The 27906-nt window shown below is 35.0% G+C and overlaps 1 protein-coding gene across 1 annotated transcript in view; it reads right to left on the bottom strand.

Annotated features, from left to right (window-relative positions):
- The window catches only part of LOC128992098 (monocarboxylate transporter 10), a 33833-nt gene that overhangs the window by 4886 nt on the left and 1041 nt on the right, over positions 1-27906 (bottom strand). The window contains exons 2-8 of the mRNA XM_054415507.1: positions 21404-21676; positions 12303-12454; positions 5739-5950; positions 4305-4503; positions 4038-4178; positions 3493-3718; positions 2599-2724 (exon numbers count right to left, since the gene is read on the bottom strand). Of these exons, the coding sequence (XP_054271482.1) occupies positions 2599-2724; positions 3493-3718; positions 4038-4178; positions 4305-4503; positions 5739-5950; positions 12303-12454; positions 21404-21593 (1246 nt within the window). The 5' untranslated portion in view covers positions 21594-21676. The remainder of the gene's footprint in view (positions 1-2598; positions 2725-3492; positions 3719-4037; positions 4179-4304; positions 4504-5738; positions 5951-12302; positions 12455-21403; positions 21677-27906) is intronic.

Here is a 27906-nt window from a genome sequence, read left to right on the forward strand (position 1 = left end):
TAATAATTATTCAATTAATTTAAAACTCTAGTTCCTTTAAAAATAAAAAAATACTTTAAACGTTCAAGTAGTTTTTGTATGACTGAATGGCCATTGACCAACTAAAAAAATATCAGCGCAAGCAAAGCTATGGGATGAAAGCGTGATATAAGATTACACGAAAACTTAAGGCGTCTCTATTTCCTCTCTGTATATTTTAGAGCCAAGTTACCTATAATGAGAAGAAAAAAACTCTTCCTAAATGCTTGGAGTTAGTCAACTAATCCTAAGTCCATTAAACAAGGTATTTTTATAAAATTCAACATTTATCAACAATAATTCAATGCTGTTGCGGCTGTGCTTGACAGAAAAAAAACACTTATAAAAATACTTAAAATTTGATAATTTAGCAGACCAACGCTCCTTTCACAGTATACGGTTTTGCCTTCCGGTTAAAAAACGTACGGATAATTTTTTTAGAAAAAGAGGATAAGAGCTTTCACACTACACAGTTACAGTGACAACAGAAAACCGTGTCATCTTGCGGCTGTCTACTACCACTGGACTGGAGGGTTATGACGCCATGGCCGTGCCTCAGTGGCACCCATAGTTAAATGCAAGGTTTCACATTGCACGGTGTTTGTCAAATAGAACCCACCAGCTAGAGAAAATAGATCAGCTGTTGCAATATTTGTTGTTTAAAATCTGGCATGTCAATTGTACACTGTTTTCGTGACATCGTAAATACATTAATCTCGCCGTATGTTCAGAAACCATTTAATGTGAAAGAAACATAGACATAAGATCTGCGGTTTTCAACCAGACGTAAAATCCGTATAGTGTGAAAGGAGCGTAATAAATATCTGGTAACTTGATAAAGGCTTTGGCCTGAATCTAAAATTCTCTAGGGTGGAGCCCTCTGCAGGTTTTGAATTTATTCACAAGGTCTCTCTACAAGCAGTGAACAGTGCAAACATTTTTCAACGGTACAAATACTTTTACACAATTGCCTATTTATTTCGGATCTACATTTATCCGTTACAATTTACATCATGCATGTTTTTTTACCTAACACAAAAATTATAAACTCACGATTTCACCAAGAAGTAAATATTCTAAGAAAGCAGTGAAAAATTGGCAGAGAATACTTTTAAAACCAGTAACCAAAATGATGGAAAACAGAAAACGGAAAACCAATTAAAAAGAAATCAAACTATTATATTATAATGGGTTGAATAAAGATATTCTGGATAATTAAGGCGCAAACAGCAAACATGACCATAAAATCATCACACCTAAAACTAAAGCATGAACATGCAAAGGATGAAATCGAACACAAAGGCAATAAACAATAAAACATTTATTTGTTTATGTACAGTATTTACAAAAATATGCAATTATTTCTTAAAAACTAGTTATTATAAATAAATTAGCTTACAAGAATATTACACAACAGTTTGGATGTGACAGAAATATACTAGAAAACACAGAATGCAAGAGTAGGGTGATTTAGCTAAGAGTAGCTAAAATCTGATTCAAGGAAGAATTTGGTTGAAAGAAAAGAGTTTTTAGATTATGACAGAAAAAGAAAGATGTCATAGAAAAGAATTTAATACTGAAAGGAAAAAATCCACAGAATGTGGAAGAGCTTAACCTAGCTAGATGAGGATGGTAGAAAATTATCAGCACACCCGATAATCCAGTTTGATTTTTTAAAATCATTTTCAAATATTGCTTTAACATCATAATTTGGACATAATTTGATTTACCCTCATCATAAAATACCCCCACCACCGCAAATCTACAGACTAATCGAATTTTAATTTATGTCTGATTGTATTTTCACTCAAATATCTCCTTAAAAATGTCAGATTCATTTAACATCAGCTTTACGAGTACTTAGGTTTGCTGCAACAGCAAAAATAATAAAGTAGTTTTTTTTAGTAAAATGATAATAGTTTAGTATAAAATAAATTATTTTTAAGGATTTTATCAAAATATGTTCATAAACAAGCAAACTTCAACAGTTCACTTATGTTCCTTACAAATAACAAAAGAATTTTATATTAAGTTTTTTTATTTCCTCACTAGCCGTTAGGCGCAAAATAATGCTCCAATGGTTAAATTATTTTGTTGAGCTCTAAAAAATTGTTTGGATAGAAATTGGAAAATTCTATGTTGAGGGTCAAAAATGAGAAAAACCAATTTTTACCAAATAAATATAGGTTTTACACGTTTGTGCCATATTTCATTGAAATCAGATCAGTATTGCTTGATTTATCGTGCTAACAGACACCTACATATATGGATTTCAAAAGATGGTGTTTTGGCTTCTGGAGACATCAAAACAAAAAAGTAAATCGGTCTTGGGTCTAGGTCTTACCATCCGACCTACGGTAAATAGCTACATCCCCATAGGGAAATTCACTAAAAGGGGCAAATGTTCAAATCATTAAAAAACAAAAGCACAAAATAAATTTCAGTAAAGTAACAGAAACTACAGCATTTGTGCAAGAAGTGCGAAAAAGAAGCTTGAGTGAAAGAAGTGCGAGAAAAGAGAGAAGCATCATGAACGCAAGCTTGTGCAAGATCCAAGCAAGGGTTGGCGATCTGTCTTACCCTCGGGCGAACGTCGCTGGTTGGGGACGTAGTGAACCAGACACAAGACAAACGCACACACTATCGGTGGGACTCCTGCGAGCAGGAAGGGGGTTGTGTACGACTTGGTCTGGTCGTAGATCCATCCTGTGAAAATAACATTTGTAAATTTGTACATCAGAAAAATTAAGAGTAATAAATACAAAAAGGTATTTATTTAATGAGATTTTAGGTTAAAAATTACGTATTAGGAGCGTTAGTCTGCGTTTAAGGAGCATTAGTCTGCGTTTAAGGAGCGTTAGTCTGCTAAATTATCAAATTTCAAGTAAAGTAAGCCCTTAAAAAGGGTTAATGTCAAAAACCTCTCCTATTATACTTAAGTAATTGGATATGATATAAAATAGAGATTGATTGTATAGTTTTGGTTTAAAATAAGTAGTGAGAGGACAACAAGTTGGCTTGGTAGAAAATTGGCATATTTGACAGTAATTGGTAACTAACATCAGCATACTCTGACGGTGGCTTAATTTAACTACAAGGAAAGGCTCTAGGCTAGGATTTTTAATCGTATAATAAAGATGATAGCAGTTAGCTTACCTTGAGGAAGTACAGGTAGGCAAAAGAAAATACAGAAGACACAGTCTAGATCTCTTTTACTTTCTCTACACTAGACAAAGTTCCCCAGGGGACTAAATATTGTGTGTTCTGTATGTCTTCTCCTTCTGGTACTCTATGACCTACCTGTACTTCTTCAAAGAAAGCTGGCTGATATCATCTTTATTTTACAGTTCAATTTAACTACATCCATTGCTATGCTAAAACTGTCTACATCTTCACCATAGCAATGGAATGTTTTCTTCAATTGGCTCTGAGACTACCACTGGAAACTATCAAAACAAGACTAAAGAGGCTTACCCGCGATGGGAGGGCCGATGGTGAGAGGGATACTGCAGAACCCTAGCAGAAAGCCGATGGCCTGACCTGCGCCTTCCTGACCAACCAGGTCAAAGGCTATCGGTCCCAGCAGGCTGATGAAGCAGCCATCAAACAGACCCATGCCTAGGGCAATCAGCTGAAGCAGCAGGAAACTGGGCGTTACCGTCATCAGCATGGTCAACACACCGATGGACAGGAACGATATCTGACAAGAATAGCACATTATGTGAAAATACAGAAAAATTTATAATAATCAGGGTTTACCAGTGTTATCAGAACCAGCACCCATATTGGGCACTTGAACAAGATGGGAATTCCAGTTAAGAGACTTTTATAGGAGATGATGGAAGGTAAAAGAATCAGCCTTCTTGTTGTTTGAAATGCCATCCTGTTGAGGTTTTAAGCTGCAGTATTAGAAAGTTGGGTGTCTACATCATCATCAAAAGAATCTATCAGGTAAGGACTATCAGTTTCTACAGAAAATTACCATATCTTGTCAAGATTTGTCGATTTCATGATCTTACCTGTTGTAAAAATACCCTGTTGACTCTACGGTTGTCAGCGATTCGTCCAAAAACAAGTCTTCCTGTTCCGGAAGCAATACCAATGCAGAAAACCAATGATTTTCCATCTCCACTTGGAAATCTGTCATCGACAAATTTCACCTGTGGACAGGAAAATAAAATGTTTGTTTTAATCAATATAAAGCTTGAGCATCAGTCAACTAAAATATATACCTTGACGTTCATTACTTTATAGTGCATTGACATAGTAACAGTGATAGTACATACCATGTGGACGTAGGGTACGAAGTAGCCGAAGAGAGCGACGGGGATAGCGAGCGCCCAAATGACATACTTTCGCTGCAGCCAGATGTCTGTGTTGAGTAAAGATTTCAGCTGACTTTCCCTCGCCTCAGCTGGCTTGTGGTTCAGAGGCTTGTAGAGCAGCGCACTGCCCATGATCACACACATCAGCAGCGCCAGTACCCTGCGGACAGAGTAGAATGGACTAGACGGTAAGCTGCTTTAGTGAAAGTAGAGTCACAAATTTTGATCTTTGAGAGGTGAAATCGTCATTGAACTGGTAAAAGTACTAGAAGACATTTTAGATGCACTGCAGGTATATTGAGGCAAGCAACAAATCAACTGATTCATCTGAAGATGTTTTGCTGCTAGAAATTCAAATGTCAGTATGTTTGCCCCCAAAGGGATTTGACAAAGTAGAATCGAGATACAATTTGTCATTCACGAGAAGGTAAGCACTAAACAGTAATGAAGAGCATCAGGAAAAATATTCACAAACTTGTCGAAGGCAAGCAAACTAGTTTAGTGAGTATTACATTCGATTATCGACATCGGCACTTTCACAATCGATTCTTTATAGCAATGTCCCAGAATCTGTGGTAACAAGAATCACCAAAAAGAATCGACACATCCTGAGTTTTTACCATTTTTAATTAGGCCTAATAGATTTGTAATTCACGTCTTTCTTATTTATTTTCTCTAGTTACCGTAATTACACCTCTACTCTCTACTCTCTCTTTTAGGCAATATATCTAGAGAAAATTAATTTCCATTCACTCTACAGAACTCAAGACAAATACTGTATGTAAAAGAGGAAATTACGTTAAATAACCTGTGAGAAAACAGTTTGATTTAGGAAAAATAGTATTTGTCATACAATAAATAGATCAGTGACCAAATATTTGACAGATAACACTGGTGATAAGTTATTGTGGTTTTAATACGAAATTGATATTTAATCTGTTCTTTATCATCTTAAATTTGAGATTTAATGGTGTTTTATTTATGAAGCCAGGAATTCAATATTCACTTATTAATGTTCATACTTTTTATACATTTTCCTTCATCTTATCAACATTAAAATTAAAATTAAAAATGAATTGCTACACAAGATATTTTGTGGACACACACACACACTACGGATAAGCAAATAGTAGCAGAGTTCCTGATTTGAGGTGCAACTCAAAATTTTAATCTATTAAATTTATCTTTCATACGTTGTTTTCCTTCTGGTATTAGGACTTAAGGGTTAAACCGAATACAGACCAAATTTCTCTAAAGTTGCCTTTTTAAAGGGGACCTAAGAAGAAAGCCTGACCTAACACTACTGGAACACAAAAGATTATTAAGCTTATAATACTACTTCTTACTTTTCTAATTACCTTTAAGATGAACACCCAATAAGGCTTCTTCAATTACCTGAGACATACGTCGAGTCCACAGCGTTTCAGCAGCATATCTATCAGATACGGCATAACCATGGTGAAGACGGAGCTACCAGCAGTGACAAACCCGTTGACCAACCCCATGTAGCGGTGGAAGTAGTGCCCTAGAATCACCAGGGACGGGGTGTACGCAAGAGACGCCCCTACTCCAAACACTACACCATAGGTGACGTATAGTAGGTACACCTAGACATAGATCAAAATACACAGGTTAGAGCAAATTATACTAACACAGAACCAGCTGAAAGGCCCAACGCAAGATGATTCAACAAAAGGGATCAGAAGTTGGGGCTTAACGAGGGGGATGCAGGGGTGCCCAGTGGGGAGGGACAGCGGTGCACTTGTGCCACTGGGATTTTTGGATGATTATATTTTACCTATTTCCATTGATACTATAAAGCGAGAGATGCTCTTAGTTTTGCCGTGATCGCGGTATATGATAATGATATCTTTTTGACCACAGGGGATTGTCAAGGAATCGCCACCACGGGAAGCGATGATGATGATGTTTTCCTGACTGCAGGTGAATGTCAAGATATTGCCACTACCATAAGAGACAATGATGTTGTCTTTGGATGTTGCTGATCCATGGAGCGAGAGACGCTCTTGATTTTGCTGTTGGGATATGATGATGATACGAAGGCTGTCAGTAAATTATGGTCTCCACCAAGCTCCCGTTGCAATCAATCAAGCTAGTTTGAATCTAAGACCTACTCAACGTTCTTTACTTTATTCACTACCATTCTAGCTGGTTGCCAAACTATGTGACGATTAGTCCGTCATTAAAAAAAAGTTGATGTGAAAGGAAATTGACGCTCCTGCTTATTCCCTATTTGAATAAAATTAGATGTAATCAGTACCAAATTTGCTTTTATATTAATAAATTAATTAGCGGAATTTGATCACAATATACCTATTTACAATTTCCAAAAATTTAGAAAAGAAAAAGTAAATTAGTCCCGGGCTACCTACAATAATAGCTTCTTCCCTATAGGAAAAATACACTAAAAAAGAAATCCATACAAACTTACATCCACGTTCAGAGCATATAACATCAACTTAATGTGTATTTAAGTTATACAATGTCGGGAAAAGCAATTAGTTGTTTTTATGATTTTAAAAGTCAGCAATAAAACATAGAAATTTGTTAAATTGTATGAGATATACATAAACGAGCAATTAATAGCAGCAATGAATTTGTTCTCTGTCAGTATGTTAGATACTTTTAATGTTTCAGAAACCTATTAAATATTTAAATGTAGGAAAATGTGAAACAATCTCTAATATTTTCAGGAGAATTAGGCAAAAAAGAAAAAAATAATTCTACTAAAATAAATTAAATTTTGGTTTCATGTCAGTTCTAAATTTCAATGAAATCTTAATTTTTGGGAGTGTTAGTGCCTACATATCTTACAGAGACAAATGCACATATAATAAATTTTAATGAGTGTTTTTTGGGTAAATACATTGGTCTCAAGACTTAGGTCTTGCTACGAGGACCAAGCTAATAGCCCTCCCTGTTTTATTAGAACCATTCACAAGCGTCTATGCAGCCAGCGCAACTCCGAGAATCGTGGATCAGAACACCCCCCACCACCGCACCATATCGTATGCTTCCGAATCATACCGGCGCATCAGCATAACCTAACTGTTCGCGGAAAATTGTTATCTCTATCACTGTTGCTGTCAAAACGTATCGTTTGTAGGTTAAATTTAAATTAAATATAATTAAACTGTCATAACCTAACCAAACTTGCTGATAATGAAAAACTTGAATGAAGGTTTACTAATCGAAAAAATAGTTCTGTTCTAAAAATAAAATTATAAATATCTCAAATTCAATTTTATAATTTTTTAATTATAAAATTAAACTGTCATAACCTAACCAAACCAACCAAACTTGTTGATTTGAAAAAATTGTTGACAAAAAGTTAGTGCCACCAGCGGAATTCGAACCCGGCACCTTCAGATTATCAGCCCGACACGCTAACCACTACACCACCAAGGCTCATAACTCAACTCCGTATTGTTTCGGTAATGGTTGACGTCACGCTATCGGCACGGAGCGGTGGTGGGGGGTTTTCCGATCTGATCCACGATCCTCAGAGTTGCACTGGCTGCCTAGACGTTTATGAAGCATTTAAGTTAGTATACGCGTACATTTATACTGTTAAGAGGTAAGAAAGGAAGCCATAGTAACAGTTTAAAAGTAAGTTTCTTTATATCAATATAAAACCTATGATTTATATTAAACTACCATGGAAACAACTTAAACCAGTTGAAATTTAAAACTTTAGACAAGAAGATGTACCCCGTGAGTCTAGATTAAAATTTTGTATGGTTATACTAACTATAAGAATAGTTAAGGTGTAGCATTAAAGTAGGCCTATTTCACATTGTAAATAATTATGTCCCGAGTTAAAAAAGAATCTTTTAATACTGACACCATCCACCAAGGAAGGACATGACAGTACTTCCCTGTGCTTAGCCTTAAATGCTTGGATTACTCAAGCACTCAAGGTCATTATTGGTTTGGTAAGCTAAACGTGGCAAGTGGGTGAGAGACCATTGGACTTGTCACTCAAAACTGTTGTTGTACAGGTAGATGTCGCTGAACCATCAAGATAAGAAGAGATTACCAGAGCAATACTCTTCACTTCTGCAAACCAACCATTATTTAGGCCCTCCTTTAAAGTTTCAATAGAAAATCTAAAAAAAATTATATTATAAATAACTTTCTCATTCTTGACAAATCAAATTTAAAATTACAATACTTAACATAACTATCATGGTATTTTTTACATTATATAATATATACAAAACCATGCATTTTAAAAAACTAAACTGTACTAAGCCACGAAATGTCATATTAACTTTCAAGTAATGTATTTTTTATGATATTTTGTCTGTAAAAACCAAGTTTTTAATTTATTGTTCATAACTTTTTAATTAGAACTATTGAAAGTTTTGATACACTGAAAATTACACAACAAAACTTTGCAATTCCGTGAGATGAATGATTATTTCAAGTGGCAGAGTACTCCTCAGTCACCCCATAATTTGGCCCGAATTCTAAATTTGTCAGGGTACCTTAGGAGGCTTTTAGACGTGAAACCACTAAACATCGGGTAGGCAATGTATCAAGGACTGCGTCCTTTCTTTGGATTACGCTTCAAAATCTATGGTAGCCAGGTGCTGTTGATCAGTGGGGTGTTTGTTGTTGCATTGACTAGTGTCGTAATATCCTCGCTGGAGTGGCGCCCGGCTTGAGGAAGGCCCAATGTCGGCAAACATTCTCTGATAACACTGAATTTCGGAGTCTGAATGACTCAGTCCCTCAGATGGTAGAGGTTTCTATATACAGGGGGCCACTGAGCGCTGCAGTGGTGGGTGTGTAGGCTGTCTTGGGTTCTGCCCAGATTGTCTGCACATCGCTTCTACTGTTTGATCCCTCTAGGGTGCAGATATAAAAACCTATGAAATACTCCCTCAAAACTCCCTGATACAGTAGAAATGATAGGCTCCCAAAGTTTAGAGTAGATCTGCGAGAACTTCTCTTCTAGTGCCCCTTGACTCCGACTCTAGGGTCGTGAATAGCATACAGGGATTTCTCCATCAACTTGGAAGACTGGATTGGAAGAAAGAAATACTGAACTTCTGAACAGCTCCCTTAACTCCTACAGAAGAACAACAGATGAAAATGAGACACTTCCAAGATCCTAGAGTTTGCTACGTCAAAAGTGAAAACCAGGTCCACAGCAAAGCCAAGTTCAAACACTTGAAAATCACTGGATTGGAAATAAGAAAGTCTACGTAGAAAACCAAAGTCCGAAGAAGACCCTGAAACCTTGGATCTAGACAAAAAGGTAATTTTCTCAATAAATAGATATTGAATATAGTTCGTTGTTTAAAAGATAAGTTAGTCGTATACTTTAATTTTATTGTTGGGTAGTCTGAAAATATCCATCTCTCACCCACTGCCAAGCATAATACCTTTCTATTAATAAACGTTTAGTTTACCAAAACCAATCTACATAATAAAAAATATATTTTGTTACAAATTATGTACTAAATATTGTTTAGATGTTGGTGTCTAAGGTGATTAAATTACATAACCTCAAGCTGTATAGTAGCTAAGTAGTCTGTTGTAGTTTAAGCATTGATAACGAACTAGTAATTATGACCAGAAACAATGGGTGCGGGTGTGTTTAGGAAAAGTTGAGTATGCACAACTAGCAAGCTCAAATCTAAGCACCCACAGGCTTATGTGTAATGCACTGGTCTCACAACCTTCAACCTATATATTACTGACTTATTGAAAACTTTATTTTTCTACATTTAAATTTGTATAATGAAGTTAGGTTGGTTTAGTATTAAAAATTATAAGAATAGACATCAAAAAGCAATTCACACTTTCTTCCCCACCTCACGATGCCAATTAAATTGTTTTCTCCGTAAAATTTTCACTTAAAGACTTTAGTTCACACAGCTACAGTATTAGTCTATATACTATAATATGAGTAACGTTTGCACACAATGATTTCAAAAACGGCCTGATTTCCTCTAAATTGTTACAACTTAATTAATCGTAGCAAAACTGAAAATATTTGTAGGCTTAAAGGATTTATTTTTTAACCTCTTGAACAAATCAAACACCTCAAGCAATGTTTGGTCCCCTGGTACTATACTATAATTTATTGAGGAATAATTGCCTGCCTACTGTTTTTTTTTTCACCAAAGTGATTCAATTTGTATTATCTCTATTTTCATATAAAGGCAAGGCATTCAAGAAAATAAAGAAAATTTTAGAGCATACAATAGCAACGAATCAAACAAATGATTAATCAAGGAATCCATTTAACTGGGCCAACTCGATTATCAATTAACCCTCGGTCTGAATCAACCAATCAGACTACAATTAAACCATATGTTAAATTGGTTAATGAATGTCGCATTCTTCAAAGATGTAGTTGGAGTCTTTACATCCAAAACCTTTGAAACTAAAAGTTCTAAACTGATCGCTATTATTTTTAACTAATATTTATCTAAATAGTTTATTTGTCATATCATGTCATAGACATTGTTAAAGACGCAGCTTGTTTACAAATTTTTTCAAGAGTTGTCAAGATTGTTAAATGCTTTAACTGAGATAAAATCAAGTTTAATCTCTTCATTGTTTCAGTGAAAATTGTGTGCTAAATTTCACTAATTCTACCAATTTGGTTCAATGTGAGTTTTTCAATGAAAATCCTAACAGGGCGGTATTTTTTATAAATATGATATAACAACTATGCACAAATAATGTATTTTAAGAAAAATGTATGTCTGTTATTTTTCCTTTTATGCATCACCAAATCATCCAATCTACTAATTTAAATCTTTATAACAGTATTCTAAATATGCTTAGGAAGGTATTTCTTATCCCTGAACTTAAAATCCCTTACGACTCTGTCCAAAGGGCTCTAAAAGTTAATGTGTAAAGCTTATGAGCATTATTTTATTGATTGTTTTATAGGGGAACAGTCAAATTATACAATGTTAAAGCTGTGTTTACACCAGAGTTTACAAGAATGTTTGGAACCTGAACTGATGTGTTTGTCAACGAATGTTGGGTTAAAAAAAGTGCTGTAAACAAATAAACTAACAACTTCTAGTGAAAAAAATGTGTTTTAAAAAGTTTATAAACTAGCGTTCTTTGGTTTGTTGTAGACTTTAGAAAAAAATAGAACTAAGCTGTAAAGCTTCTATTGTAAGGTAATGCCATTAATTGTACAATTCAATAATTTAGCTGGCAATACTGTTTATGCAGCAGCTTGAAAGGAACGCTTTTTAATTAACTTAATCTAATGCAAAGCATGGTTAAATTACTAATAATTTATTATTATACAAGGTATAATGTTACCTAGATCTGCCAGAGTAGTCCAATGATTGTCTTGTTGATCAGAGGTCGTCAAATAAATAATATTTATTTGTAGACCTCTGATGAGTGAAACGTGTTCTTGAAGACCTGATGATGAAGCCAATAATGTTTCAAAACGCGTAGTCAACAAGACAACCATTGGATTACTCTGGCAGGTCCAGGTAACATTATATCTTTTATAATCTTAACAACAGTAATCCCGAGACAAGAAACAACATGAAGTAATCATTTATACTAAATAATTGGTAGACATAACCCCCGCCCGATCACGTCGTGTCCCGTTACTGTTATAGTATTACCCTTTGTTTTTAACCCTAAATGTTTGTTTTTATGTTCATGTACGTGTGCGTGTTAAATGTATTTATTTATTATGAATTGACGACCTTCGAATGAAGCAAGAAGACATCTGTACTGGCCCGACGATGACTCCTTTGTGAGTCGAAACCGGTTGCAATTTAGCAACAAATTGATCACATAAATGCAGGTTTTTATACCAATTATTTAGTATTTAAATGTGATCAGGAGGCTAAAATTCAATATAATGATAATCATTTATGTAACTAACAACACAAATCAAAACCCACAACAATTTCCCAATACAGCAACAACATAACTTACACTGTGCGTACAGAATGATGATAAAAACATCCCCCCAGTAGCCAGCAATCCTCCGATGAACGTCGTCAAACGAATCCCGATCTTGTCTGTTAGAATTCCAGCGATCGGTGACAGGAAAAAAGTTGTTCCAATCGTTAGAGAGCCAACAAGTGCTGAAAAAAATATGAAGAAATGTATAAATGTATAATCTCTGCAAACTACACCACTGGAGGGGTCTTGTCTGTCTGGTCAGGGTGTTTAGGAAACAGGACTTCGGTATAATAAGCACAAGTCCAAAAGTTGCTGTCATAAATTACAAAAAAATGAACCAATTAAAAAAAAAACCTAAATACTTTAGTAAACACAGAGATGAGGATTAGATAGGATTCACTGTTTTTCATGCATATGATAACCTCCACTTGCTTAACTTCTGAAGCGTTATACCAACAAAGGTATGTTTTTAGTTTTTAACCGACTTCCCCACTACCAACAAAAGGAGGAGGTTCTCAATTTGTCTGTGGCGATGTTTTTTTTTTTCTATGTATGTTCACCAGTTTCTCTGTGATTCTTTTACCGATCAGTGTGGTTCCACCACCAAAATAACCAGGAGAGTTTCTATTTGGTACCTTATATATTATGTTTAAGTATAATATTAGTTTCGGTGAAAAATTCTGAAAACCTTAAATATTCAACATTTATTTTGTTTACATTTGTGCAGATTGTTTACATTTGTGCAGAGAAGGCAATAAATAATAATAACATTCCTACAGCTGTTAGTTGAAAACATTTAAATGAAGCTACAGACAATTCTTCATGAAACAGTTGCTTCATATTGATCAATAAACTATTTCTTGCCATGGAGCCTAAATGAATTACATTGAGAAAAATGCTTTTTGTTTTGGTTACTGTTGTATTAAGTCTGTTCTTCTAGTCATATGATTTATTTGTGTTTAAATATCTTTTGTTGACAGATGATTTTTGTAAACATGTTTTTGTAAACATTGGTTTAGTTTTGAAATAGAGTTTGTTGAAACAAGATGTGTGTTTAATATTCTTGGATTAGAAATAGAACAGTTACTATAGAAAATGTATTTTAACGTTTGACCTGATTTGTGTATACAGTACAGTAATTCTGTTTTTAGTATTGAATATTCTGACTTACAAAAACATATATGTTTCAGTGAATAGCTGTATGATATCGACAAATAAAGGTGTATTGTGAAAACCAAAGCATTCGTAAAACAGGTCTAAATATAAATTAAATGCAATTATTCCTTACACGACCTAAGAAGTGTGACACTGCATAATCGTCAATTGTCTTAAAAGTGTTAAATATTTTAATTACTAAACATGCATTTGCAGATGTGGAATGTTTATTATTTTCTCTACCCAGTTACTATTATCATATCAATACTATTATGCCTGCTTCGGAAAGTCCTAGGGGAAGATGATTTGCAATTTCGACTAGGCTATATCTTGATCAAACAAAACCCCCTACATGACTTACACCACTTTTAGCTGAACCAATCTTTCATATAATATTTTCCAAAGGTACTATACGTGTTAACGACCAATTTTCCACTTTTGAGAGATTGTTTAGTGCTGGTAGCTGAGGAATAACTTTCATATTGTTCCAAAAGGCTTGAGACGTTACTGTATTTCTTTTTATAATGTAGAAGTACACCGATTGCAGGAAACGATGATGTCTGACATTTCAATGTATCTAGAAAAGACGATTAGTTTTTCATCAGGCCTAATGTAATGGACAACTCTTTCTTTCTTAAGGAATATCTAAAAATGTTTATTTTCATAACCAATGATTATGTAACCTGAACAGGTGACTCAAGCAGTTTTAAAATCTATCTATATATTAATAGGCAAGCATGTTTCTTTAAAACCTTTTTTCTCAGCTTGTGTGCATCGTGGGGTAAATCTGCGCATACCGTTAGAAAGCAATTTTCCTGTAGGTGTGCAGAATCCCTTTATAAATTTAAATAGGCTCAAAGATAAGCACAAAAAATGAGTTTAAAAATTTGAAAAAATTAACATGGATCTTATGCGTTGCCATGCTGGTGACGAAATAACAACGAAATATAAACAGAAAATCAAAACAAATGGAAGAAACTCCAATCACATGTTTTATTTACAGTGTGGGGTGAAAATAGAGAAGTGAGTACAGTCATAGATAAAACATACTCCGTACAGTACATTACATATTTTTGGTAGAGTTTCGACCACTGGACGACCTCTCGTAATTATTGTTCTGTGGAACTTTTGATTGTTTCAAACAGTTTTGCTTATCAAAAAACCTCAAGTGATTGATATATAAAAAATTATACAGTCACTAAAAATCATAAAATAATTTCTTTTTGTAAAAAAATACAACCGACTTCAAACGCTCTAAAAAGAATGAAATAATTTCAATACAGTAAAGTAAACTTTTGTATTAGGCAAGCTCACGTATTTCAAGTCGGCGTGGCTCAAACTGCAAATATGATTGAAATTAAATATTGTGTGTGTATTTTGAAAATCAATAAATTGTAGCTGGATAACATAAATATATAAAAAACATACTGAACTCTTTTGTTTATATATTAAAGGAAATATTTTCTTGTAGCCTATTTTATGTTTACTTCAGAATACATGAATTATTAAAATAACACACACAAATGTTCTATATGAATAGGAAAATAATTTAGTTTGATTTATGATAGGGAAAAGAAGCTAGTTTAGTATTAAAACGTTACTTTTCCAAGTTAGAAACATTTAAATGCGTTATAATCTTTTTAAAGATGCTCGTTAATACCACTATAATGCCGATCTCTGATTACGGTAATAAAATAACACTTAACGCATAGCTATGAAAAAGACATGCAGATTAACAACTTTAGTTATAGATAGTCACCTGCAATATGGACACCCTCTTTCAATTTTGTATCAAAAATCATCATAGAGCCGCGCCGACTTAAAATACGTGAGCTTGCCTAATACAAAAGTTTACTTTACTGTATTGAAATTATTTCATTCTTTTTAGAGCGTATGTTTTTAGTATGTTTTAGCGTATGTAAAAGGTATGTTTTTAGTTTTTAAATAGGTTTAAATATTTTGAGAAATTCTTCCAAAGGGGTTTTTGTTTTCACATATATTTCCTACTTTAATGGTAGTCTTTGTATACACTGTGTCTCATCTATTAAAGTATTACAGTGAAACACCTTGATAAGAAAACCCTCAATAATAAGTCATCCTTGATAACAAGTGTAATTTTCAAATCCCTTTTAATTTATTTTACCCTTTATCACATGTTATTGCCAACCTCAATAAGAAGTCAACCTTGATTACAAGTCTTATTTGATAATCCCCATGATAGTCTTGTTATCGAGGTTCTACTGTATAAGATGTTTGGGAAATAAATATAAATATAGTATGTTTTAAAAATCAATGTTTGTGGTATCTAGACTTAGAAGTACTGTTATTGTTGATTTTCAATGGTTCGCTTGAACCTAAGGCAACTGTTTCTTTCATATTATGTTCTCAGTTTTTATTTCATTTTAATACTAAACAGTTGACATTGCATTTAGTTGGTGCAGCACAATCAAGCAAGAGTAAAAATGAAATGTGCATCAAAATTTCCCAGATATTCCAACAGGATAAGAAGTCTACTGACATTATCCAAAGTAAATTAAGTAACATCTGCAATCACTTAGAAATACACCCATCACCTGCACAACTGCAGTACTTCTGCAGAAAACAGCTGTTTTTCAATTGGAGCATCAAGAAAAATCTGGTCTAGACAAACACCTGTTAGGATTGATACTGCTATCATGGTTGAAGTTGTTTGAGAATTATTGCAGTTGCATTTAGTTATTTATTGCATTTTTGTACTTGGGAACAAAATTATAAAAACCTGGTTCACACTATGATTGTATAACCAACATTCATGACAGAAAATAAAGATGGGAACACAAAAAAAGATAGTGGTTGAGATATCTTGTGTAGCTTTAGCTTATAATGACTGAATCAGCTGTTCATTTTAGCCTAGAACATTGATTAAAACCCTATATAATCAAGAAAAGTTATAAAACATCAAAAAACTACCGAAATTTTCCAGAAGTAAACCTAGCAACATCCTGATATTAATATTCTCAATACAGGTGTGAGGAAAGAATATCAGAATTCGATCATAGGTCTAAAACAATTCAAAATATTGTAACTTATAAATTATATACACAGTTTTACACTACAAATCAAGTACAAAACCACTATCTTTACAAAGTTCATTTAAATTTTCCAAATACGGTAAGAAAATGGGCTACATAATTGAACTATAAGGAAGTTGGCTGTTGTTTCTGAGTTATTGTGTCAACAATTTATGAAAAACTACCGACCAAATTGTACATGATGTCGGTAAACAACATTTACGATCCCCTACATGAGTTAACGAGTACAACAATAATGTCAACAAAGATATATTGTAACCATATCATGATTACAAAAAATTGTGTTTGCAAATTTGTATCACTGGTCTGAATTACAGAATAAGGACCGAACCCAGAAGAGTGAGACTTCTCTGAGCCAATAAAAACGTTGCATTTGAATCGGCTTGTGTCTATATCAGAAGCTTATGAGTGCGGTCGCTGTGATTTTTTCAAAAATATACAATCCGTTTGTATATGATCAGCTGATAGCAACGGTGTAGTGATGTCAGTTTTCTCTCCTATCACTCCAGGTCTGGCCTAAGCCAGCGAAAACAGCGCTCCTAGATTCTAGTTTAGAGGCTAGGAGATTCAAATGCAACTTTTTATGGCTAAGTAACATTTATGGGCTAGGTCTTTTTTTACTGTATAACTTGCAAACATTTTTAACTTTACTGTAATCTATCAATCCATCTATTTATCCATCCATCCATCCATCTATCTTCCATCCATCCATTCAACCATCCATCCATCCCACCATCCATCCATCCATCCTTCCATCCGTCCATCCATCCATCCATACATCAATCCATCCATCCATCCATCCATCCTTCCTTCCATCCATCCATCACTCCATCCATCCATCCATACATCCATCCATCCATACATCAATCCATCCAACCATCCTTCCATCAATCCATCCGTCGAACCATTGAGTTTACTAGTGTGGGTTATATTACTTTGTTATTATGTGCCTCGATACTAAACTTTCCAAAGTACTGTAATGTTTATTTTTTTAATACAAAAAAAATTAAGTTAAATACAGAGGTATAGCTAACATAGAACAATAATGTACAATAAATCAAAAGTCAATGAACTCTGTGTATACAAAATGTAAATTTGACAAGCCTTGTTTTGGGTGAAAGGTCAATCATTTAGATAAGGCAGAATAATGTAGGTCAGAAGACACTTTGCTAAATTATGAGTTTTGAAAATTTTACACCTTTGAAAAATAAACGCACAGTAAAGATTTTTTGTGGCCCAACTATTTAACTATTTTTATCTTTGATTCTGATTACATGAGTTTTACATTTTATTACAAAAAATGTACTGCTTATTCAAAAACCAAATATATGCAAACACTTCAAAATAAAAAGCCACATATTTAATTTATCTATATAAATAATTGTAATGTAAATTTGCTTTAAATACTAGTATTTTACCAAAGTTTGAGTACCGTTAATGGGTTGTAATCATTACGATGAGGATAAAATCAATGACTTTGAAAACAAATATATGAAGTATACAGTCCATTTCGAAAAGTAGTGGACCGGTTTTAGAATTTTTAAAACTTCTCAACTGAGCTACCAACAATATAATTACTATTCACTCATAATATTCATTATTCATTTTGAAATAATAAGTAAACTTCCCATTTCATTGACAAAAAAGTTTCATGTGTATAAGGCATTCATATGCATTTCATATTGGTGATATTCGAGTAGGCTAGTGACTACATTTTTTTATTTCTTATTTTTGGGTAGATTTTATTTATGACTTATGCTCTGTGGTTATAAAATACCACAAGAAGCAATAGCTTTAAAATAAATTGCTTTTTATTAGAATATTTTTTAAGTTTCGTTGAATGACAAGAGACAAAATAGTAAACAAAGAAATGCCATCTACATAAACAGGACGGAACTAATCTTAAATTTTACTTTAACTAATGTATAAGGATGACAAATCTATAAGGAGAATGTTCAATCTTTGATAGTTTTACTGTAAAACACTGTTATTTTTACTGTCTCCCCTTATGAAGAAAGTATTTTTTTTTTATAAAAAATTTTGAGTTTGAGCACAGACAACTGTTACAGAAATACAGATAACCCGTCATTTTTCTATTGTCTGTGGTTTGAGTTATTGGTGGGTTTTTGGTCCTCTTGAACCCAAAAAAGTGATTTCCGAAGTTATGCCTGTGTGTGTGAATGCCTAGAGTCTACGGTCCGATTTTGGTGAAATTTTGTGTGTGGGTATTATTACACCCTTTAAGTAGTGGACTGAACCATAATTAATGTTATCTCGTGTTTATATTTGAATTTTTTATTTTTTAGTTGACTTTTCTATAGAACACCATAACAAGACAATCAAATAAAAAACAGTTAGAACAAGTTTGATTCAAATTTAGTATATTTGTTTGTTTTTGATAACCAAACAAAATGGCGCAACCCCCAATGCTGTGAAAATAACAGTTCTAAGGTTAGTGCAACTTTTGTGATTTTCCCCATAAAATATCACAGTTACTTCCACCGCTTACCCGTGGTAAGGGTTGTTGACAAGCTTATGGGGGAGAGTATGTGTCAGATTGCTGATAGCGTTTATTTCTTTGCCATACATCAACTTTTTAGTCTTGTCAAACTGAATTGCCACCAACTATTCTAGAAGCATTGTGGAAAACTTGAGGAGAAAATAGAATGTCAATATTAACATACTTTAATACTGTTTATTCAATTATATTCTCAGAAACTGCGTAAATCTAGCCAGTACAGATAGATTGAATGACTACTTGTATCCAAAGGCAATAAAATAATGAAGAAACATAAATATTAGTTGACCCTACAATATTAAAAACGTACTGCGCACAAAACAAATCAAAATCAGATTCTGATAAGGAGTTAATGCTTTTTATCAACAGCCCACATCTGAATGAAATGTTGGCATTGAACCTTCATTAATTGATTGACTTGTGAGATCTGTAGCCGCTACAGTATTGGCTCAGACGAGATGTATCTAAACCAATTAGACACCTTACTTCACAATTAGAGCCTTACGAAGGGTCTAAAAACAACGTTAAAGGTCAAAATTAGATTTCAAACATTTGCATACTGTAAACAGTGATCCCGAAATAAACCTATACAAATATAATTTCACATTCTTTAAAAAAAATAGTAAAAATGGGGTCAGAAAATACCACTTAGGTGGATGTGAGAGGACTTTTTTTTAAGTAGTAAAAAACAATGGAAAAATGTTCTAATATTTTCCCTAATAGGAAACCACCCTAATCTAAAAGTCAAACAAGTAAGTGTTGTATATGCAAAACGGTTAATTTGTTCAGTTTTTCCTTCGAACATACAGTATCCATAGTAAATTAAATACAGTATTACACTCAGATCATCCCATTTGGGAAAGTGATTTGAAGTGAAGATTGCTGCCACAAGCAACATAAAATTTGGTTAGTATCATTGAAGAGCTGATATCATACCCAACCCAGTTTACGCGACCCGTTCCTGGTCCAACCGCCCTGTCAATGGTCTCCCATGTGGTCGACAGAGCGTTGTATTACACCACCCAATCTCTGCCCGACCTGAGCTCAGTGCGTTGCTTTCCTTCGTTGAAGATGAAGAACGTCCTTAGCTAAAAAATCGGTTTTTTAAGTTTTCAATATTGGCTCCGTACTTATCGAAGCGGCAAGTTGTTGGAGTAGCATTAACTGCATTGCCAGCGTACAGAACAGAAGCGAGGAAATAGAGAAAGTGGATGAGACAGATACCTCCAAAGACCTGTATTGAGTCATGCAAGACTTATGGACTTATTATTGTGAAGACTTCCGGAATTTCTTGCGTATGACACCACTAATTTTCACTGATTTTCTCAATATGGTGACCTCATATAAAAAAAGCCAGTTGTACAGTTGCGTAAAGCGGTGAAGAATTTCTGGTTTTTACGCCCCGTTCCCAGAGGAAGTGTGCTATCCCCATCTTTCCTCCCTAAATCTGATGGAAATCTCTCCCGACCTCCTTACCCGATCGCCAGCCAAATCGTGACCAGGAGCACGGGTTTACACGATCACATTTCAGGGCTGATGTCGATCTGGCCAGATTTAGGGTTTTGAGATCAGGTCATGTAAACCAGCTTATAGCTTACTATAAGTCACCCACATGACTTGTTTAACAAGTTTGCGTTTTTGAAAGAAGTCCGGTAATTTACACCAGAAAATCTCTCTTGCATCAGTAACTAACATTGATGTCGAATGTGTTAGTTACTGACATCAATACTATATTATACAGAGTTGATGTGAAAGAACCGAAAATCCTTTTTTCAGTAGGGTTCAGTGAAAAAAATTGTTTGCCTGCTCACTTTCTTTTGCTGTTCATCAGCAATCATTCTTGTATCAAATGGATGAAACTTCTTCAATAAGTTTTGGATTGCATTTGATAGAGATAGAACTTAATAAATGTGTATTCTACTGTTTGAATCTAAGACACTATTATTATGCTATGTGTAACTTTCAGTTTTATTAGGATAGTGTTTGAAGTTAAATACTTTGAGTTTATAGCTAAGTGAACTAAAAGTAGGTATTTAGTAAATTTCATATTTAAAAAAATGCATAAATTACTTTTTGTTTGTTTATTTTACAACTTACGGACTACGAGAAACTGAACTACAACAAGCTTGCATTTTACTTAATATGTATTTAGTACATAGCAATCTTGCAATCTATGCAATCTTGATTTTACAACAAATTGTTTTTATTTAGGTACTGACTTAATTTTTAAATTTATATTTAGTATGCCTAGCTGTTTGCCAAATATAAAACAAACTGAACCACTTTGCCCCTTCGAAGTACTTGTTAATTTTAAATAGAATTTGTATAAAGATTAATTATTAAAACAAACATTCAAAAAAAATAAATAATAAAATTTGTTCAAGTACCTGCTTTACTTGACGAGTCGGAGACTCCTTCATCGTCAAGCCTCTTCTGCAGATCCACGTAGATCACGCTGTAGCAATTGATCACGCCGAAGATGACTCCGTTGCAGAAGAAACTTGCAAGCATCACGAGCCATGCTCGCGCGCCGCCGTCGGGAGGCCCGGCCACTGCCATTGCGATCTTCGTCTCCATAGCGCGTCGTCGCGATTGTCACTGTAGTGGCTGTGGCGACGGCGACATGCCCCTCCCCTCCACTGCGGGGGCGGGGCCACGGCCTGCACAACGACAACGTTAATGCGACATCATCTAGGAGGCTGTGGTATCAGATCAATCTCAGATAAAGATTTGAAAAGTATACATTATAGGTTAAGAAATACAGACAAATAAAATCCCTCACAATTTGATTCTTCTTCGGATGATTTCAATTACCGTACCTTATTTTTCCCGAAGTTTTTTAGATAGTTGATATTTGTATTGTAGCATACTTCAATGCAGGACTGCAGGTGCGACAACTTCAGGGATTCGGTTTATAATAACATTGTTTTCTTTAGGCCTATCACTGTTTATAAGTTTTGGACGTTTACAACAATTGTCAACTCTTGGTCTTCGGGCGATGACTGCATCGTTGAAATAGTGAAACTAGATGCCGACGTTTTGGATGCTTAGCGCTATCCATCTTCAGCGCAAACTACTATTTAACTCAGTTGACGCGGTCATACCCAAAGACCAAAAGTTGACAATCTCCCATGACCGTTGAAGCATAATCTAAATTAACTAATTGTTGACTTAATACAGTGGTTTCCCAAAAGTACGAGGGGTAGGCCTACAGCTTTCTATATATTCATTGTAGATATGGCCCCAATGACCCCAGACACTAAGCCGTTTGGCTAGGTATTGCTCAAAGTTGTTTTTTACCTAAAAAAACTAATGAACCTACTGTACTAAAATAGTATGATGTACTGCACTCCCATTGGGCCTGACAATGATTGATGGCCGATTAGATTTTTCTAAACCAATCGTCACGGGGAACATACTTTACATTGTGACTGTGACTGGATGTATAGATCGATACATTTTTCAATAAATGTACTTTTCCAATAGCACTTCAAACGTAAGTTCTTTTGGAGGGAAAACAGTATCAGGTTTGAAGCAAAGGCAAGTCCCGTTTCTCTTGTCACGACGTAATAGGCATTCCACAATGATTACTGCTTTGGAACAATTAATTGAAACACGCACGCGCGGTTTTCACTTTCTGGGATTGAAAATATTATTTCAATCCGGTATATGACGCTAAACAACGTTTAACATCTTAACTAAATGTGATGCATTTGTAAACAATGGCTAGTCCTCTAGTATTACAACCGAATATTACTAAAAAAATGTTTTCTTAATATAATAAAAATATTAGGCCGATATCTCAATACAATAAACAGATATTTTAGAAATAGGATGAGATGTTACTGCAATCTATGCTTTCTAGCAAATTTTCAAAAATGATCTCTTCAAGGGAAAGAGATCAAGCAGAGCAATTGCAAGATTAATAAGGCTTCTGAATGCAGCCGTAGCAATGCTAGTGGCTTTACCGGAAGTGGATAAGGGAGGCTCATATTCGGTTTCTGAGGAGGGTTTACACAAGTCAACTTCTACCCTTAGTTCATTTGTTTGTGAAGTATGTTTTATATTTCGAGAACAGAAAACAGGTTAAAACCTGGTAGGTAGTCTAAACTACTCTAACACAAAAACGAAATAAACAATTGTTTCCAGTAGTAAGATATAATCTCAAGCCTTGTCAAATCAGAACAGAAACTGTATGTATCATTAACATAAGCAAATTACGTCACTGGCCCGAATATTACACCACAGACAGACAATAGACCACCAGTGGTATGGTAATGGTAATGGTCTATTCTATGTGCTTATACCAATACCCGTAACAATAATTAATTATGGGTTTGGACGTTTTTTGAAAGTGCTGTTTAAATAATAATACAATAATGTTTACTTTCGGTCCAGTGACGTCATTGTTTATCTTCATGATCCATACAGTTTCAGTTTAAATATCCGTGTTTGTAGGTAGTAGCATAGATAAAACATACTCCTCAAGGAGTATGTTTTATCTATGGTAGTAGTACAGAACCACGGCCACCGGAGTTAAAGGCGGCCGTGACAGAACAGTGGCGTTTCAAGACTTATGTCAAATGTCCACGAAAACTAAAAACTGACTGTACTTTTTAAGTTATATTGGCCAACAAAGGGTAGTTATTGCTTGACAACAAATAATTTTGAAGGGGTAAAATATGTTTGAACCCATAATATCAGATCGTACCAAAACTGAAACGACTTCTCCGATAGTACCATATAATCACTCCTCCTCATAGTTGTTCACGTATAAATATCTTCGCATATAATAATGAATTTTGTAATAAATTAAACCTCGGTAAATTGCAATTCTAACTCCACGGGACATGGTCAAGGTTCAATGCTGAGGAAACAGGTTTCAGAGCCTGGTCTAACATACTTGCTGATATTTATTGCACACAGAAGGGCTCTCTCATTATTCTGTTAGTTTACTTACGACCCGCTGAGTTCCGTTACCATCCAAATCACATGAACTTCACCTTGACCCCACTAAAATGACAAGTGAGCACGAAAAGAAAAACTGAAAATGTGTTATTTTCAGTTTTTCATCAAACGCACGAGATCCGTTGATCACACGCCGAAACATTTGACTACAGTAAATACTATATATATAGTAAACAAATTATAAAATATAGCATGAGAAACATTCTGTCGATAGTAATGTTCTCAAACACATCAAATAATATACTAAACACATCAAAAGGGGGTTTCGATTTTACATTATGATGGGAGCCTTCTTGTACCTACTATTGGAAATACTAGGGTGGATCGTTCATAGCCGGACTGGCTTTACAACTAAATTAAAAATAAAATGTGTAACCAAGCCAACAAACAAGAGGTGTTTCATGAAACTGCAGCTGCGAATCTCCCCTACCGTCTAGATATATTATGTTACTGGAAACCACGCTAAAATATGAATATTTCCTTATTGTAAACTTAATTTAATGGTTGTCTGGACGCATTAGACGTTTTGCATGCGTTCAGCCACTGCCATCCCGATCATGTCAGGGCACTTCGGGCGACTGCAAAGATATCAAGTGTGCCGTGGTTATGACGTAACAACGGCTAACCTCACTTTCGCTTTGATCAAGTTACAACAATTACTTACGCTTCGGAAGCTCAATAAAATACAGTAATTTATTGTATATGTTATTCCCGCGACGTTGAGTACTTTATACATATTTACTAGGAAAATTAAATTTGTCGGATGTACATAATATGGTCCAGATTGTAAGGATAACCTGCGTTTAACTAATAAGTTGTCTAAAAATGGGAGCACAAGAATTAATCAAACTATCAAACATTTTAAGCCGCGTTTACACCGGAGTTAGTTAGGATCACGTGTTTAAAACTGATGTTTCTAACAAACAAGAAACACTACTTATGGAACAGAAACATTTTAATGTTGGAAACAGTTTTTTAGTCTTTACAACAAAAATTTTGTTTCCCACGAAGACGGTTAATATCAAGGGTGTTCCAAACATAAGGAAACATTTGTTTTGAAACAAATGTTTTTATGTAGCTTACAAAACGGCACGGAGGCGGGTGCACTAGAAAAATAGGGGGTCCGGGATCGCTCAGCCCAGGGGCACGTGACGGCCCTCGCCGGCCCTGGCTGAGTATCCATCAGCGTTCTTTTTACTCCCTTTTCAAGATTCAGCGTCAAAAGTAAAAAAAAAAACGCGATCGCGGCAAATTCTGACGATATTGCCGTGATTGTGGGGAACGGTTACGTTGCCGCGATCACTGGAGATGATTACGATGTCGGTGTGATCACAACTGTTGCTACGGATACTGTCCCACTTCCTTTTCAACGTTCCGGCGACAGTAGCTATTTACTGGTTTAAAAAATATAAAATGGCTCCAGCCACTTCTCTTGGCCGCCTCGTAGTCTTACGCCTATGTCCCACGGAGCGTTGCGTGGCGCGCACGGCGTTAGGCGTGCCTCGCCTCGCGTCGTGGGACAGGGTAAGCGCGTGGTGGTACGCGCAAGAGTGGCGTGGAGCGGGGTTGCGCGTCCGTTCCCGCAAAATGTCGGTAAACATCAAAGGCGCGGGTTGGAGCGATGACCGCCCTGCGCTAGTCCTATTTAGTTATACTGTACATGTTTCGTAAACTGTTGTTGAAAGAAATTAAATAAGCATTATCATAATTTTTCAATTAACTAATAATATTTGAGTCATTTTAAAAGTGGACATTATTTATTTTAATGTTTAACTTTGATAAAAATTAACAGCCTATAACCTGTAAGGTAAAGTAACTTGATACAGTTTGTCTGAACAAAAATGACAAGACTAACCCTAGTGACAAGAAATCTCAAAGAAACAGCAATTTGCTCTTGCATATGTATACTTTCTGTCAATACAAATACAGTACGGAGGTCTCTATCTTGTACACTATTCACGGGTGGCCCCCAGACCGCCGCTACACGCCGCACGCGTCGTGGGACAGGTAGTGAGTGTAGCTATACGCACGCTCACCGACGCTCCAGCCCGCGCATTTACACCGTCACGTCGCGCCGCGATTCGCGGGATGGTGACATGTGTGTGTGTGGTCAATGTCGTTAGACCGTACAGCCAATAACAGCACTCGGACAGTTGTTAGCAATGGTACTTTCCCGAGAACCGGTGTTACCAAGAATGGACTTCAGGTACCGACACATCAAGAGCATTTTCATCAAGTCAACGATAGGAGCAATAAAATAAACGGTATCAGCAATCTGACACGTTATACTTACCGGCTTTTTTCCTAAAATCCGATTTTTGTTATTTTATGGGTCATTTTATGAGAAAATAACATAAGTTACAATAACTTTGAACCATACTTTTACGGAAATGCGATTTGTACCATTTTGTTCAGAATGTGAAGGACTATACACTAAATAAAATCGTTTGGGCCATTTTTGAGAAAATCCAATTTTTCTGTTATTTTATGGGTTTCTATGGGAAAGTTATTGCTAGATTTTTCATGGAAAATTTTAGACTTTTATTAAAAATTTAAATAAAAAAAAAATTTAAAAAAACGTTTGGAGATACCATGGATTAGTAGGCTACCTAAACATATCGAATTTCATCAAAATCGGACTACAGGTGTGGTCTGTAGCTCTGTACACATCCAAAAACACGCACACACGGACACAAACACAGACATCACTTCAAAAACCACAGTTTTGGGTTCAGGGTGACCCAAACAGATATCCACACAATAGGCCTACTCAAACTCGAAAATTTTGATGCAAAATATACTTCCTCCAAATACTATAATATATAGGGGGGGGGGGGGAAGTAAGATAGTTCCTTTTTGGCGTGATAGCTTTTGACTTGTTCATTTCTATTTTTACATTTTTCCTTATAAATATACAATTGTTCCTATTGGCTACCGGAAGCACCGGCCAATACATTTTTATAAGTACAACTGGAGAGTCGAAATTTACTTGTTCATTAATCAGCTTATTTCTATTTTTACATTTTTCCTTGGTATACAATTCTTCCCAAGAACATTCATTACATTACAATAGGATTTAAGTAGGGACACCGTTCAAGATTCTTGTCATTCGCCTATTGGGTCTGATGATGATTGGAGTGTCCAATCAAAATCGATCACCAAAACTTTTATGTATATTTACCATCTTGTGAGTAACAGTAAGCGTAAATAACTTATATGTTTTAAGTGTTATAAGACGTCCGTTTCTCTTATTTACTTTCCGTAAATTTAATAACACGTACAATGCTGATCAAGAAGTTATTTAGGATTTTATCATAAGGGTAAAATCATGGGGGGGGGGTAAAATTCTGGGCCATAAGTCTACGATTTTCTGAAATGTTAGTTATATGGTCAGGGGATAAAATTCATACTTTAATTACCGGTACAAATCAAAATTATCATGCTCTATCTATTTTCATTAGACTCCCAATAATCCCATATCGAAGAGGGTAAAATTCCCTTGCGAACAAACTTGAGATCACTCAGGTTACTACGTCATAGTGGCATCAGTTTTGCCTGAGGGTAAAAAAATGTAGGTACAAGGGGTCAAGTAGGCTAGTAATTGTGTTGTAAATAGAGGCATCATCACATACCGTATATTTTTGAATTGCTAAACTATGTTATACAGTAACTTACCTATTGTTGAATAATATAAAATAAAGTTTGACAAGTATAATTAACATAGGCCTAATTCAATTGTGAGATGCAGCTATTGAGAAAAAAACCCCACATGCTCTTAGTAAATTCTTTGTCTAAAAACTCGAGCACTACCTAACTTAATATTATTGCATATTGTCGGATGTCATTAATTGATAATGGCCAAATAAGGTGATTTTTTTTTTTTTACAATTTACAATTTTTTTTTTTTTCACATGGTTGGTTT

This window comes from Macrosteles quadrilineatus, unplaced genomic scaffold (assembly GCF_028750875.1).
Source record: "Macrosteles quadrilineatus isolate MER2022 unplaced genomic scaffold, UCM_ALF_1.0 Scaffold_4__1_contigs__length_99947679, whole genome shotgun sequence".
NCBI classification, from domain to species: domain Eukaryota; kingdom Metazoa; phylum Arthropoda; class Insecta; order Hemiptera; family Cicadellidae; genus Macrosteles; species Macrosteles quadrilineatus.